Source organism: Convolutriloba macropyga, chromosome 5, assembly GCF_964194025.1.
Source record: "Convolutriloba macropyga chromosome 5, txConMacr16.3, whole genome shotgun sequence".
Classification (NCBI taxonomy): Eukaryota; Metazoa; Xenacoelomorpha; order Acoela; family Convolutidae; genus Convolutriloba; species Convolutriloba macropyga.
Genome location: NC_134472.1, coordinates 36,850,668 through 36,866,302, shown reverse-complemented (window position 1 = coordinate 36,866,302; position 15,635 = coordinate 36,850,668). Strand labels below are relative to the sequence as shown.

At 36.6% G+C, this 15,635-nt stretch overlaps 2 protein-coding genes across 5 annotated transcripts in view; both read right to left on the bottom strand.

Moving 5' to 3' along the window:
• The window catches only part of LOC142339991 (serine/arginine-rich splicing factor 7-like), a 447,863-nt gene that overhangs the window by 270,586 nt on the left and 161,642 nt on the right, over positions 1-15,635 (bottom strand). The gene's annotated exons all lie outside the window — the stretch shown is intronic.
• The window catches only part of LOC142339372 (peripheral plasma membrane protein CASK-like), a 178,691-nt gene that overhangs the window by 106,842 nt on the left and 56,214 nt on the right, over positions 1-15,635 (bottom strand). For all 3 annotated transcript variants that reach the window (XM_075389378.1, XM_075389379.1, XM_075389381.1), the window contains 3 exons: positions 4,719-4,904; positions 4,181-4,303; positions 1,232-1,414 (listed from right to left, as the gene is read on the bottom strand). In XM_075389378.1, the coding sequence (XP_075245493.1) occupies positions 1,232-1,414; positions 4,181-4,303; positions 4,719-4,904 (492 nt within the window). The remainder of the gene's footprint in view (positions 1-1,231; positions 1,415-4,180; positions 4,304-4,718; positions 4,905-15,635) is intronic.

Below are 15,635 nucleotides of genomic sequence, written 5' to 3'. Positions count from 1 at the left end.
CATTTTCATTTTTTCATCCCTTCATTTTCTCAATATTTTTTGTTCCCGCATCTAGTTTTTGCTTATTTGTCTTTTTGCTCTAGCTCTCATTTAATGTTTCTTTTATTTTTTATTCTTTCTTCTCGTATTGTCTTTTTCCTTTCGTCCAATTCAAACTTTCTCTTCTATTCGTTCATCTTTCATTCCCATTTTTTCGACCCATTCTTTCTTTCATTCTCTTTCCGTCATTTTTACTCATTCCCCGTCTTCTTTTTGCTTTTTCTTCATTTCCAGTTTTTTAATTGGATTTTTGTTCCGTCTCTCATTTTGTTTCCGTTTCGAACTTTTTCCCTTTTTTCCTCTATTTCATATATTAAACGTAAATCGAATAGCTAGACAACTATGTTTAGGCTCCTAATCTTTGTGTTTTAACATTCCCTAAACAAGCAGCACATCGTTTTGCATGCATTTTTTTCGAATTTTTATCTATCTCTCATTTCAGCTTCTTACTCCATATCTGTCCTTTTCTCTTACAATTTTACTCTCTCTCTCTCCCCCTCTCCTCTCTCTCTCTCTCTCTCTCTCTCTCTCTCTCTCTCTCACTATATATCCCTCGCTCCTCTCCTCGCCCTCTCTTTTGTTACAATTCAAACAATTTGAATTGTATTGGGCCGCTGTCAATTTTTAAGTTCTGTGCACACATTTTCATGGTTTTACTTTGATTGGCAATTCAACTTTGATTGTTATTGTTCTTTCGATTTTAATGATTGGATTTTTTTTCTAAATGGCCTTCGAATCCATTCGTGGTCAATTTTTCTGTTTGATAAATGAAAAGTCTTTGAATTGTAGGTCAAGACCTGTCCTGCTATTGGTTTTTCCACTCAATTTTTCTCCGTTCTTTTAAATTTTTAGTTCTTCCCTCTTTTATCTTCTTTACTCTCGTTTTTATACTTTATTTGTTGCTTTCCATCTCTAACACTCTCGCAGTACACCAGTTTTCATTGAGTGCATCATTCAGTTAAATATTGTGATGAGTCCTCACGGGGTGTGGTAAAATTATTTACAGCTTTGAATTGAGATACATTCAGATAGCTTTTACGGGCTTGCTAGTTTTAATACAAATTGTTGCGCCAACAAAATCAGAAACATTTTAAAATTTTACTGAAAATTTTCAGTTCAATTAATTCGACTGCTCAAAACTTTTGGCCCCCTAATCGACTTATTTGAGTTCGGAGTGTTTTGTTGCTCCTACTTTAACTTGGCATGCGTCGAGTGCAGTGGCGTCTGAGATGACGTGTTTCTCAGTCTCTGTTGCAAAAGATGACCACAGAGTGCTGTTGCATGCCACATTGATAGCTGACTGCATCTTGCGTCTGGCATTGAAACTGCACATCTCTTTTACTGCACGTGTCAAGGGTGACCGAGGAATTTGTCCCTATCAGAAAAGATAGCTTTTCATTTGTAGACATTAAATCAAAACCAAAACTGTTAAATAGCTTTTTGACTATAAATATCAATCACTATGACGAACACCGGATAACAACAATGGGAAAACAATTTGAACTTCGGGAAAACAATTTGAACTTTAGGAAAACAATTTGAACTTCGACAACTCTCTTCAAACGACGTAAACTTTCAAAAGTTAAGGGGGAGGATGAGGTGCTTCATTTTTTTTAGTTATGGGCGATGATCAACATATTCATCGTAGAAAGTTTTAAGCGGTCTCATTAGAAAACCCAACGAGCTTGGAAAATTTATATTGGGAGTTTTCAAATCCGTTTTTTCCGAGGAGTAATCGAAGTTCAATTTTTTTTTCAATATTGGCTTTTCTGGCGCTAAAATAGATTATTTTCGGCTACTATAAAAATGGTTACCAACAAACCATCATACAAAATAGACAAAATGATGCTACTGCAAGTCTTATCATAAAAATGTAATGAAACATAGCCAGCAGATTGCCGGAAAATAGCCACGATAGACGCTTGTGGCCTTCCATGGACTTGAAACAACTAAAAAAATAAGATAGACAGAGTGACCACCAGTCCTTTAATAGAGCACTAGAATTTTGGGTTAGATTCGGACTCCAATTTTATGAGACATATACGCTCTATAAGAGAAAAGCCCTAATAAACCTTTTCAATCTTAATATTTGAAATCGAAAATTCAAGACACTAATACTCAAGAATTAGGGCATATACGTTTGGCACTACTTAGATGCACACTATTGATCTTTATCTAGTAAATGTTCATAAAAATTTTAAGTGAGTTCAGAAGTCATTTTTTTGAGTAAGGTAAAAGCACAATTGACTTAAAAGCAGAACAAAGGACGTCACACACAAATTTTAACTACCAAGCAGTAGAAATAACTGAAATTGAAAAATTCAATGGTCGCAAGAATCATCGATGGAGACGACGAATTAAGAAAAACATAGCAGGACAAGTCCTGAATTACAATCCAAAAAATTAAGGCGTGTCAGATGTCCAATGAGAACGATTAGTTTGACAACATTGAGATTAAGATTGAGAACCAAAAAAACCAGGAAGACGAAAAATTTAGATCTATTTTTTAAAGACATGGTCAAAATCAAAAAACGACTTCTAAGACCTCATGCCACTAATTAAATTTCCTCGGGTCTCATCATCAACCGATGAAAACTCTCAATAATGAGGTTCAGTGATACGACAGCAATAAGTTCAATAAATACTTGCAAAGCTCAAAAATTCGCTGATAGCTTTTTTTAAAAACCGGTATCGTATAAGTCCAAGAAAGCAAAAGCTTTTAGAAAACAATGAAAACGAACAATAATGAGACAAAGATATACGATAATAAAGTTAACAAAAAACTTGATGTCAAAGTCATAGAAAGCAACAGCTTTGAACAGAAACGATTTACTCGACTAAAATAGCTGGCAGACTGTCAGAAAATAGCCGCAATAGCTTCGTAGATCTCCAGTCTCAAAAAACAGTAAAAAAGACAGACCAAAAAAAATCGTCTTTTCAATGAAGACTGATATATATTTTGATTAAAAATCAGTATAAGTTTTTGCTGCCTCTATTACCTGCTCTCTAATAACCTTCATTTAGAGTGACAAGCACCCATTTGACCTTATCTCTTTGAATTAAAGCAAAGAAAAGTCAATTCAAAGTCATTTTTGTGAGTGAGGTAAGGCAAGTGAGACCAAAAATTTAATCACGCAAATGAACAAAAGAACACGCTCCACTAGGAGCCAAAAATGACGTCACACACGCACTTCAGTTGAAATTGCGTGAACCAATGAACAAAAGCAGATTTGAAGTGGTTGTGACGCCATATGGTCATCACAAAAATCGCGACGACGAAATAAAAAAAACCAAGAGAAGGCCAATAATAGCCCCAGCTATCGCCGTGCGGCTATTAAAACTGACCCCTATTAGCAATCTATGATGCCTGTTATTAAGGAGAATAAACGACAAGACAACGAAAATTACGAAAGTACCAAAAAAACACAAAACTAACTCAAAATTGTTGAGAAAAAGTAGCGTCAGGGTCATCAAAACTAATAAGCTATTAACTCGGACCATTAATTAGGTTATATTGCGCCTCATTATCAACCAATCAGACCTGTCATTGATGATAATAAACGATGACCACAGAAATAATTTCGAAAAAGGGCAAAATCAAATATTCTTTAATGTTTTTTGGCAAATAGTGTTCAGGCCAAAAAAAGTTCCAGCTGCCCCTCGGTTAATTCTAGCAATTTTAACTAGGCGCAATTAGATCACATATGTATCACACTAAAAGCACTCAAGGAAAAGAAACTCTGAAAACAGAAATCAAATTGACGCACGTGAAAAAAAACCTCTCAAAAACCGAAAATTTGTTCAAACACCAATTTCTGACTCTACTTTAAAGGTAGTTTGAAAAAAAATCACGCCTTAAACCTACTCTAATTTTCACTACCTTTAGTACGTCAGCGTGACTAAAATCACCACTCTAATTTGACTTCTCACTGACGTGAAAAAGCCGAAAAAAGCATGAACAGATCTTTAAAAAAGACAGCACACCAATACAATCCAAATCCTTTGGATTGTAAAAAACCACGAGACAGCACACCAATACAATCCAAATCCTTTGGATTGTAAAAAACCACGATGTCTCCAATAAAAGCCGCTATCGCTTCGCGGCTATTAACAAGAACAAACACAATAGAAAGCTGATTACCTGTATCCAAGGATGTTGTAGTGCTTCCTCTATAGTGATTCTCTTGTACTGATCAGTTGTTAGCATACTCTGGCACAGCTGTCTGGCAAACTGGGACACCTCTATCCACTTCTCACCCTCAAACTATAAACACAACAAGTACATAGATTACAATACAATAGCGTACGCTACACACGAAATTGTCCCTGATAGCATAAAAATACCAGAAAACTAATCCCGAAAGGCCCGACCGACTATGTGCGCTCATTGAAAAGTTATTATCCAATTTATAAATAAACCACATATACGCAAATCCCTTTGATTGACATTCACAAGAAAACCATTTCAAAATTCTCCTCTGTCTGGGAATATTTAGCTGTTCGGTGCGCTTTTATATTTTTGCTGAGACTGTTTTGTCTTTTCACCGCATAAGCAGGAAGCAGCTTATGCATGACTCAATGAAAGTAATTCTGTACAATGATGTTGAATTGGCATTGGCATTGCCTTCATTTGTCTTTGCTTCGGATACACCTTGTTTCAGTGTTTTTTTTTCACTTACATCCGGCGGAGCCAGCACCCTTTCACAAACGTGTGCCGTTTTGCCACTGAAAGGCAGAGAACCAGTGAGTAGCACGTAGAGTAGGACACCACAACCCCACACATCCACAGGCCGTCCATACAATTCATTTCTGACCACCTCAGGAGACATGTAGTGCACTGTGCCAATGTGCCTGTGCTGAGGATCCTATCACAACAATACAATCTTAAGATGCAAACAGTAACACTGATAAATAATACAAACTATTCTGTATGAAATGAATGCATTTAACTCGCTCAAAAATAACGGTGTTCATAAAAAACCAGCACGTATTCTTGCTTCTGTTGAATTAAGCGCTGGGTTAAAGTGATTGATTGAACTTGGATTAATTATCTAAGAACTCAAACATTAACCGACTAACATCGGATGAATTGCTCTCAACGACAGGCACGGGGGGGGGGGGGATTAATTTAGAGGGGGTCGCTTAGAAATTAGAAATGTTTTATGGGTGCGAAAAATTCGGACCATTCTCGAACACGCGACCGCCAGGATAGTAGTCGGACATGTTAACCACTGGGCTACAACCACGTTGTTACTCAACCGCTAACAATCACTAGCAACAAATTTCACTTCTGAATAAGAGCAATCGAAATCACTCAAAAATGAAGAACGAAAGCGTGAAAAAATCACTTGAGAAGTCATGGAATGTTCTAGAACCAAAGCGCAAAAATGGTCAAATTTTGCATAAAAAAGACCAACACGATTACAATAACTGCTTCAAACTTCGTTCGATAGCAATTAAAAAATAAACGCAAGTTGAAAAATATCAAAAAAAATCTCGTAAAACATAACCGACTACCGCTGGAAAAATCGGTCTCGAACTACAGGTGAGAGTCGGGCTTTGGTTTCAGCTAGCTGAAGGTGGTTCAAGATAGCCCAATAAACCAAGAAAATCTGTTTTTTCAAGCGTTCTCTATCAGCTTAGCTGAAGCGTACACTTAGAGCTCATTAAATCTCTAAGCGAGCTTCAGAGAGACTCAGCGCCCTAGGCAATACCAGTTCATCCTGTTGTTAAGGACCCAAAGTAAACTTAAATCACTCAAGCGAGCAAAAGTAGTTCCGGCTAAAGAGTCAAGTCAAGCAAAAATTCAGCGTTGATAAAAAAATAATTGCTAGAATATCAAATAGGGCTCGACGAGTAGTGCACGATGAACTCTAGACTAACTTCTTAAATCCCAAACATCAACAAAAAGCTGTAGGGAAACCAGAACAAAATTGCCTAATAAAACTACAGAAATTGTTTTTAGTAAGCCCTTACATTATTTTGAGGTATGGGTGCTCTTTGGGGTTGGGAACGTTGGCATGGAGGAATGCAATAATAGGAAGGTTTGGTGGAGCGATGATGTATGTGAGGAGGTATGGTGGGGAGGCGGTGGAAGCAGCTCTGGAGGTGGTTAGCTGGAGGGGGAGATAGGTGGGAGGGGCAGTTGTTTGGTTAGGTAGGGTTAGGTTAGGCAGTGGTTTGGTAAGGACTCTAGAATGAACGTTTCCGCTTCACTATCAACTGACGTTACTAACTCTTGAACAATTTTAAATAAACAGAGTACTCTAAACAAAAACGACCAGCATTTGAAAACAGAAATCAATGTTCGAAAATAAAGAAGTTCAATTCATGAAGAAACTTGGATCAGCTTAAAAGACATAAACGATAGAATATCTGAAACGAGTCAAACAGTTGTCCAAAGTAAACTCTACATGAACCTTACCTAAATCAGAAAGATGGAAGAAAAACTAACGAAAAATAGGAATCAATTTCCTGAAAAACCATAGAGCAAATAAAAATGATAAAATTGCAAAAAAATTTTTAGGTGCTGGGGGGGGGGGGGGCGTTAGGGGGCGGCTGTTTAACTCAGACTAAGCGCCTAGGGCTGTACCAGTTTATCCTGTTGTTAAGGACGAAAAGTAAACTTGAATCACTCAAGCGATCAAAAGTAGTTCCAGCTAAAGAGTCAAGTCAAGCAGAAAGTCAGCGTTGATAAAAACATAACTGCTAGAATATCAAAAACGGCTCGAAGAGTAGTGCAAGACAAACTCGAGTAACTTCTCTTAAATCCCAAACATCAACAAAAAGCTGTAGGGACACCAGAATTAAATTGCCTAATAAAACTATAAGAATTGTTTTTTAGAAAGCCGATATTATTTTTATGTAAGGGTGTTTTTTGTAGTTGCTTGGGCTGGCATGGAGGAATGGGATAATAGGGGGTTAAGTTGTGTGATATAGGTGAGGAGTGATGTTGGGGAGGCGGCAGAAGCAGCTGTGGTGGGTAGCTGGAGGGGGCGGTAGGTGGGAGGGGTAGTTGTTTGGTAAAGAAGGGTTAGGTTAGGCAGTTGTTTGGTTAGGAACATAAGGTGGGGAGGCGGTGGAAGCAGCTCTGGAGGTGGTTAGCTGGAGGGGGAGGTAGGTAGGAGGGGCAGTTGTTTGGTTAGGTAGGGTTAGGTTAGGCAGTGGTTTGGTAAGGACTCTAGAATGAACGTTTCCGCTTCTCTATCAACTGACGTTACTAACTCTTGAACAATTTTAAATAAACAGAGTACTCTAAACGAAAACGACCAGCATTTGAAAACAGAAATCAATGTTCGAAAATAAAGAAGTTCAATTCATGAAGAAACTTGGATCAGCTTAAAAGACATAAACGATAGAATATCTGAAACGAGTCAAACAGTTGTCCAAAGTAAACTCTACATGAACCTTACCTAAATCAGAAAGATGGAAGAAAAACTAACGAAAAATAGGAATAAATTTCCTAAAAAACCACAGAGCAATTAAAAATGATTAAAAATTGCAGACAAATTACTAGGTGCTGGGGGGGGGGCGTTAGGGGCGGCTGTTGAACTCAGACTAAGTTCCCAAGGCTGTACCAGTTTATCCTGTTGTTAAGGTCGAAAAGTAAACTTGAATCACTCAAGCGATCAAAAGTAGTTCCAGCTAACGAGTCAAGTCAAGCAAAAATTCAGCGTTGATAAAAACATAATTGCTAGAATATCAAATAAGGCTCGACGAGTAGTGCACGATGAACTCTAGAGTAACTTCTCTTAAATCCCAAACATCAACAAAAAGCTGTAGGAATACCAGAATTAAATTGCCTAATAAAACTAAAATTGATTTTAGAAAGCCGACATTATTTTGATGTAAGGGTGTTTTTTGTAGTTGCTTGGGCTGGAATGGAGGATTGGGATAAGAGGGGGTTTGCTTGTGTGATAGAGGTGAGGAGGGATGGCGGGTAGGCGGCAGAAGCAGCTGTGGTGGGTAGCTGGAGGGGACGGTAGGTGGGAGGGGTAGTTGTTTGGTAAAGAAGGGTTAGGTTAGGCAGTTGTTTGGTTAGGAACTTAAAATAACCTTTTCAGCTTCACTATTAGCTGACGTTACTAACTCTTGAACATTCTAAACACACTGAGTACTCTAAACGAAAATAACCAACATTTGAAAACAGAAAACGATGTTCGAAAATAAAGAAATTCAAGTCATGAAGAAACTTGGATCAGCTTAAAAGACATAAACCGTAGAGTGTCTGAAGCGAATTGAAGAGTTGTAAAAAGTTAAACTCTATACCAACCTTACCTAAATCAGAAGCATGGAAGAAAAACAGTAACGAAAAATAGGAATCAATTTCCTAAAAAACCACAGAGCAATTAAAAATGATAAAAATTGCAGACAAATATTTTAGGTCCGGGGAGGGGGGCGTCTGTTGAATTCAGTGGAGTGGGCTAGCTTGCGGGAGGGAGGGGCTAAATTTTAGTACAAATTTTAAATAACTTTTACTTTGAAATGACCTTTCCAAGAGGAATAATACTAACAGTTACTATACATTAGAAACAAGGCTATTGCTAGTCCATTGTTGACAAATAAGTCAAAGCTGAAGTGCGGCATCAACAAAGAGAGAGAGAGAGAGAGAGGGAGAGAGAGAGAGATAACGTGAACGAGAAAGAGCAGGAGACGAACCCTAACCGAAAGAGAGATAAAGAGACACCATCGCAACTTCTAGTTTTCTAACCTTGTTAATAAATAAATCAAACTGAAAAGGCAAAACTAAAAAGAGGTTCACCTTCGTAATAAAAATGTTCAAAATCATTTTTTGTCTCGAAGTTTCTGTCAAGTAACCCATCTCCGAGACTTGAAAATTTTCGATGGCCAGTAACGGTCGTTAAACTCAGAAAAGGACAAAAAAATTGAAGACGTTTGAAAATTGCAAACTTTCAAAAAATCTTGCTAAAATTTAAGACATTAATATCTTAAGAACAATTTCACTGTCTCAAAAGACTATCCGGTATTCCTGTTTCAAGCCTGAAATAGTTTCACAGGCTCATAAAGATCCAACCACTCTGAACAAAAAAATTTCAAAAATTTGAAAAATTTAAATCTTAACCAAATATTACTAAAACTGGAGTAACAGAAAAGTTGATCAACATTCCATTAACTCTCGAAACTATGCAGCAGCTTATTCGCAAACCTTGGAGGAGGTCCCAGGGCCTCTGTTGCTGGAAAAAATTCAAAAACATGAAAAAATTGCCGAAATTTTTAAAAACTGCTTAAATTCGTGATACTAGAAACTTGAAGAACATTCCATTACATCTATAATATATGCAGTACCAGATTATCAAACACTAAAAGAAAATCCGTGGCCCTGAAGGCTAGAGAAAACTAAAAAAAGACAAAAAATTTCAAAAACCTTTAAAATTGCAAATTTTATTAAAAAAAGTTGCTAAAACTTGTGATATTAAAAAGTTGAAAATTAATCCATGACCAAAAAAAACTATTATCTTCTCCAGTTAATTATTTTTAAATTCTAACGCAGGCTTTTTTACCCTTGAGGCTCAGAAAATCTGAATAATGACTATAAAATTCAAAAAATTGGCAAAAAATATCAAAAACATGCCAAAATTCGTGATGTTAAATTAAAATCTTGCAAGACATTCCATTTAATCTATAAATTATTCAGTAACCTGTTTTCAAACCCTAGAGGAGGTTCTGTGGCTCTTAAGGCCAAAAAATCTAAAAAAAACGACGAAAAATTTCAAAAAAAAACTTTTAAAAAAGCAAGTTTTATGAAAAAAATTGCTAAAATTTGTCAAAATAGAGTTCAAAAATTATTCCATGTCCATTAAAAACTTGTAACTTATTATCAAACCCTATAGGATTTTTTCTGGCCCCTGGGTCTGGAAAGACCTGAATAAGGGAAAAATGTCAAAAAAATTGAAAAATTGCACGTTTTGTCAAAAAATTGATAAAATTCGTGATGTTGAAACCTTTCCATTACCAATAGAAACAATTCAGTAACCTATTATCAAACCCTAGAGGAGGTTCTTTGACACCTAGGAATGATAAAAAACAAAAAAGGTCAAAAAAAGATCAAAACAAAAAAGGTCAAAAAAAAAATGTCCGGGGGGGGGGGGTGCAACGGAGGCTGATTGGGGGGGCAACACTGGTGTGTGTGTGTGTGTGTGTGTGTGTGGGGGGGGGGGGGGGGGGTGGGGTGGGGGCAATAGGGGGATCAACAGTGGGGGTGTCTTCAACTTCTAAGAACCGCCCTTCACACCCTAAGTATAAGTCTCCAAAACAGTTTGAGTTGAAACAGAGCTTCTGAAAGGCTCTAAGAGCACTTAATGCCCGCTGCGCGCTACCTGTTTATCCCGTTTTGAGGACGAAAAGTCAAAGGCGTAAGACGAAAAATCGGTCAAACGAAAAATCGCATTAAAAAAGACCGACAGGACTAATATAATTGCTACAAACTTCGTTTGAGAGCAATTAATCAAAGTTCAAGTCATGAACTTGCTTCAGCTAAAAAATACACGAAGAATACAATTACTCTTCGAGTCGTAAAGACACTACTTTAAAATAATTGCGTCAAACTTCATTCGAGAGCAATTACAAAAATCTGATCCTATCAAGCATTTCTGTCGTGTCACTGCTAACCAAGAAAAGCATTAACTATTGATAAGAACTGCTTAAGAACTTATCTCAAGAACTGCTAGCTATAACTTGATCGAACCAGCTCCGTTTCGACCTATTTCAATTTCTGATCATTTCATCTCACTTTACTCCTGGGCGTTAATAGATAGACAATTTACTGTTGCTAAATAGCGTCAGGGATAGAAAAGTAGAGACTGCACTTCTGCTTAAATAGCATCAAACTTTTCATACAAAAACTGTCCTTGATAAAATTTTGCAAAGAATAGTATTTTCAGGAGTTGCTAGCTACTAAAAAAATTCTCGAAAAAGTCGGAAAAATAGTGGACAGCTCCAAAAATAAGGATCGTGAAGATCCAGTAGGTTCTGTCTAACTGAACAAGATATTTAAGATTGTTGAGCTGCACAACAACTCCTCAACCTACAAAGAGAAGAGTTCAAACTTCAGAAGACTTCAAATGGAAACACCTGGTATACTGTCAGGAAATTCACCTTGTTCACAGCCAGAGAGCTGAAAATAAGTAAAGCGCAGACTAATAGACCGCTTTTTTAATCTAATTTTATTGTTTCTGCACCTTCTGGTAGACTTTGAAACAGTTTAAAACAAAGATTTATCAATACCTGCTCACATGAAACTTAATTAATTAGGACTGAGAAAAAACATTTTGACATTTTGAAACATTTCCTCGTACTCTGACTTAATTTTGTCAATTATTTCATAGTATGAAATAATTTGTCAATTAGTTCCTGATTAACCACCTGTAATGAGAATCAAATTTAGGAACGTAACAACTATTATACATAAAATACGCCTCAGGAGTCCTGGATCATTGGGCGGTCCATATATTTCAACTAGTCCGGTCCATATATTTCTTGCAGAATATTCTTATTATCATCTTTTGAAGGTCTCTTGAACGTAATTTATGTTTTTATTGAATATTGAAAGATATCGATAATTCAAATAGTGTTGAAAACTCAGAATTTGCAGCATAGGTTGCCAGAATTTCTTTTTTCTCACTAACGATCTGCAGAAGTTCTTTTTCAATGTTAAAATTCTGGTTTAATCCGTTAAAAGCATTATGTTCTCTTTACTTTTTTCTTCGAAAAATTTTAGCATCAATGCCAACAATTGAAGCATTGCAAAAGAATTTAAGCAGCGTTGTAGATAAGTGCCAAACGTATTAGAGAGAGATAGAGAGAGAGAGAGAGAGAGAGAGAAAGAGAGAGAGAGAGAGAGAGAGAGAGAGAGAGAGAGAGAGAGAATAGGTAGAGAGAGAGAGAGAGAGAGAGAGAGAGAGAGAGAGAAAGAGAGAGAGAAAGAGAGTCAATTTATCCTCCTTGGCAAAATAAAATATACTATACTATACTGAATAACAAAAAAAACAACAAAGTTTACAAAAGAATAGCACAATCAGCAAAGTATATAAAACTTAGCTAGGAAACGACATGAAACGAATTCGTTCGACCTACTTCACAGCGTTCCTAGAAATTAACAACAGACGAAAAACCAATTCACTAATGTTTTCCCACTCATAAGAGAGTGTTTTCCCACGCATATTAGAGTTTACTTAAGCGAAAATCCAGACTTCGCTAATTATAAAATAATTCTTGATAAAAAAAATGCAAAGAGAAAAGCTCAAAAACATCCTTATAATTTAGAAAAATCGTTTTGACAGCAGAAGTCGAATCACCTGTAACCAGACTCTACAACTGTAGCCACATTTTTTGAGTTAATTTTCCTTATCTTGTAAACGAAGCATCAGGAATAACAGGGCTCTCATAAAGAAGCCGAAAAACAGTTTCCCATTTTAAAGAAATAAGTCTTAAATGATGATAGATCATTGAAATTTGGCTTTTGGTCGAATTACCTAGTATGGTTACGGGTTGAACATGTCCATGGGTTTGTATTGGAGAGGCGAACTCCGGGGAAGGTGGGGATAATGGGGTGGGGCGGGGGGGGGGTCACGCGGGGTTTCAAACTCTCAGAACCGCCTTCTACACCACGAATTTTTGTCTTTCAAAACAGGTGAATTGCGTTACCTGGATTTATTGTTTTTGAGGTCAAAAGGGTCAGACAAATTGGTCAAAAGAAAAATTGGATAAAAATCGCATAGACCATATGACTAATTTAATTGCTACAAACGTCATTTGAGAGCAAGTAAAAATTACTCTCTTCTCTGATCTTAAGCAATTTGACCTTAACACTTCGTTCTTACTCATTGGACTTCCTGTTTTGACACTCCAACACCAACAAAGACACAACTGCCGGAAAATAGCCGCAAATAGCTTCGTAACTCTGCAGTCTCAAAAAGATAGAAAAAGAAACAGACCAAAAAAGAAACTTTTTATTAAATGCTGAGATGTCATATTTTGGTTAAGAATCTATGTAACTTATTGCTGCTTGTATAAGCTCAAAAACCCTTCAATTAGAGTGACACGCACTTGCCTGACCTCATCTCATTGAATTAAAGTAAACAAGTCAGTTACAGAGTAAGGAAGTCATTTTTGAGAGTGAGGTGCCCACGCGAATGAACAAAAAACTATGTCCAATAAGAGTGAAAAATGACGTCACGCAAGTAATTCAGTGAAATTGCATGAACGAATGATAAAGAAGCATATTTGAAGTAATTGTGACAACACTGGTTGTAGCAAAAATTTTGACGACGAAAAAAAACCAAGAGAAGCCCAATAATATCCTCAGCTATCGCTTTGCGGCTATTAATTACCGATCAAAAAGACGCCTCATCAACATTTCTCTTCGAGTCGTAAAAACATACATTTCCAAAATCTTTGATTCGCGAAAAGCTATTTAACATAGCCGGCAGATTACTGGAAAATTGCTGCCGTACACGCGCTTGATGCACATCGGGATTGAAACAGAAATAGAAAACATACCCGGCAGATTGCCGGAAAATAGCCGCCGTTGATTCCAATAAGCATGATTCGGATTGAAAGAATAGATATTGAAAAAAAAAGATTTTTGGACAAAGAAATTTTCAAGTCCGATTTAATTTAATGGCATTTCGTAGTTGAACATAACGTACTTCTGTTTCTTAGAGAGAGGCTACAGGGGCTACTATCAATACCAATAAGCATTAGAGATGGTAACTAAGAATTATAGGAACGACGTTCAAATAGCGGGCATCTAAAATTTGGCTTCATGGGTTTATCCCGTTTCTACTTCTGACTTCAATTTTTAATACTGACTCTGTTCATTTTGAATTGCTTTGCTGAGCAACTGATGTTCAAAATCACTTTTAGCAGAATGAGAGAAGAGAGAAACTAGCCTAGAGAAGTCAAAAAAGATATCACGCAAAATTTTGAAAAAGCGGCAAAATGAGGTAAAGCGAAGCGAAACATTTTTTTATTCGACGAAGTAAAAAAAATAGGAGCGCTATAATAGCCGGCTGAGAAGACGAGGGCGGCTATTAAAAAAAAAGAAGACAAATTGACCGATTTTTTTCAGTGTCAAAGTTTTTTTTTCAGTGTCAAAAAGTGTTCTAATTTGAAGTGCAGTTTCCGTTAGGTTCTAAAACTATACTTAATTCAGCTTCTAAACTGAAAACTAATAAGCTTAATACCAATGTCAGCTAGCAAACACTAATGAACTTTGATAACCTAATTCTCAATGACTGAATGACCGGGCTTTATCGGTTTACCCCCGTTTCTTTTAATATTGATCTTTTGACTTTGACCGAATTCACTACATAGCGTAATTCAATGCGTGAAAGAATTTAAAATCCATTCAGTTGACACAGTGAGTGAAGTAAGTCATATGCTCAAACGTGAAAATCGCGGTTTCTGTAAAATGAAAAACGTGAAGCGAATTACAAAAAAGGGCAAGTTTTGACGTACAATTCAAAGAATTTTCATTGACTAAAAAACTAGACTGAGAACGGACTGAGTGAATTGGGAAGAAAACTTCTATTAAAAAAATCAGATAAAAAATGAAAAAAAAAAACAAAATCAATGTCAAATGCCGCATGTGAACAAAAAACCACCAGCGAGAAATGAACATTTGGTTCATACAAAAAACTAGGCCTAGAATGAACTATGAATGGATTGGGAAAACCATCTAGAAAAAAATTCAATCCAAAAAATCGAAAAAAACAGTAAAAATCAAAGTGAAAAACTCAGAAACCACCATCGAGAAAGCGAACTTTTGTTCAAATACCGTTTTCTCACTCGCTTTTTATCTCTACTTCCTGTTTCGGCGTGACCAAAATTACCACTCGAATTTGACTTGGAAAATCTATGAACAGATCATAAAAAAAGACAGCGCCCCAATACAATTCAAATTCTTTGAATAGTAAAAAGGAGAGCGCCTAAATAATAGCCGTTGATAGGCTGACGTCGGCTATTAAATAATAATAACCGACTGAGAAGATGAGCGCGGCTATTAAACATATCACACTTACGTCGGACGAATTGATCTCCAACATCTCGAGAAGGGTTGGCCTTGGTTTTCACTAGTTTATGCTTGGGGAGCATATTTTCAATGGTGGTGGGGAGTGCAGAAAAAGGTAACGAAAAAAAGTGGAAGAGTACCCAAATTAACTAAAATTTCCCATTCCACCTCGAGCTTATGCATAGACGGTTTGGTGGGGCGGGCGTGGGAAGTGAGTCCCATACTAAGAGACTAGTAAGGCTCTAAGAGATATGGTCAGTGACTTAAACCCCTTGAAGTTTACCAGTTTACCCAAGAAAAAATGTCACTAAAAGGCAAAAAAACGAGCAGAACTAATATAATTGCAACAAACTTTGTTCGAAAGAAATTAATAAAACGAAAGGACAATGCAATGAATAACATTACGAATAAAACAGGCAGTTTAAAATGAAAGAATATCAATAGTGTGGGTTTGACCATCTAGATTCAAGATAGTCTACATTTGAAAAACGCGCATACCAAAACGGATTAAAGATAATAATCAAATGTGCTTAAATTTATATGAAGGTCACAAAATTTATGTGTA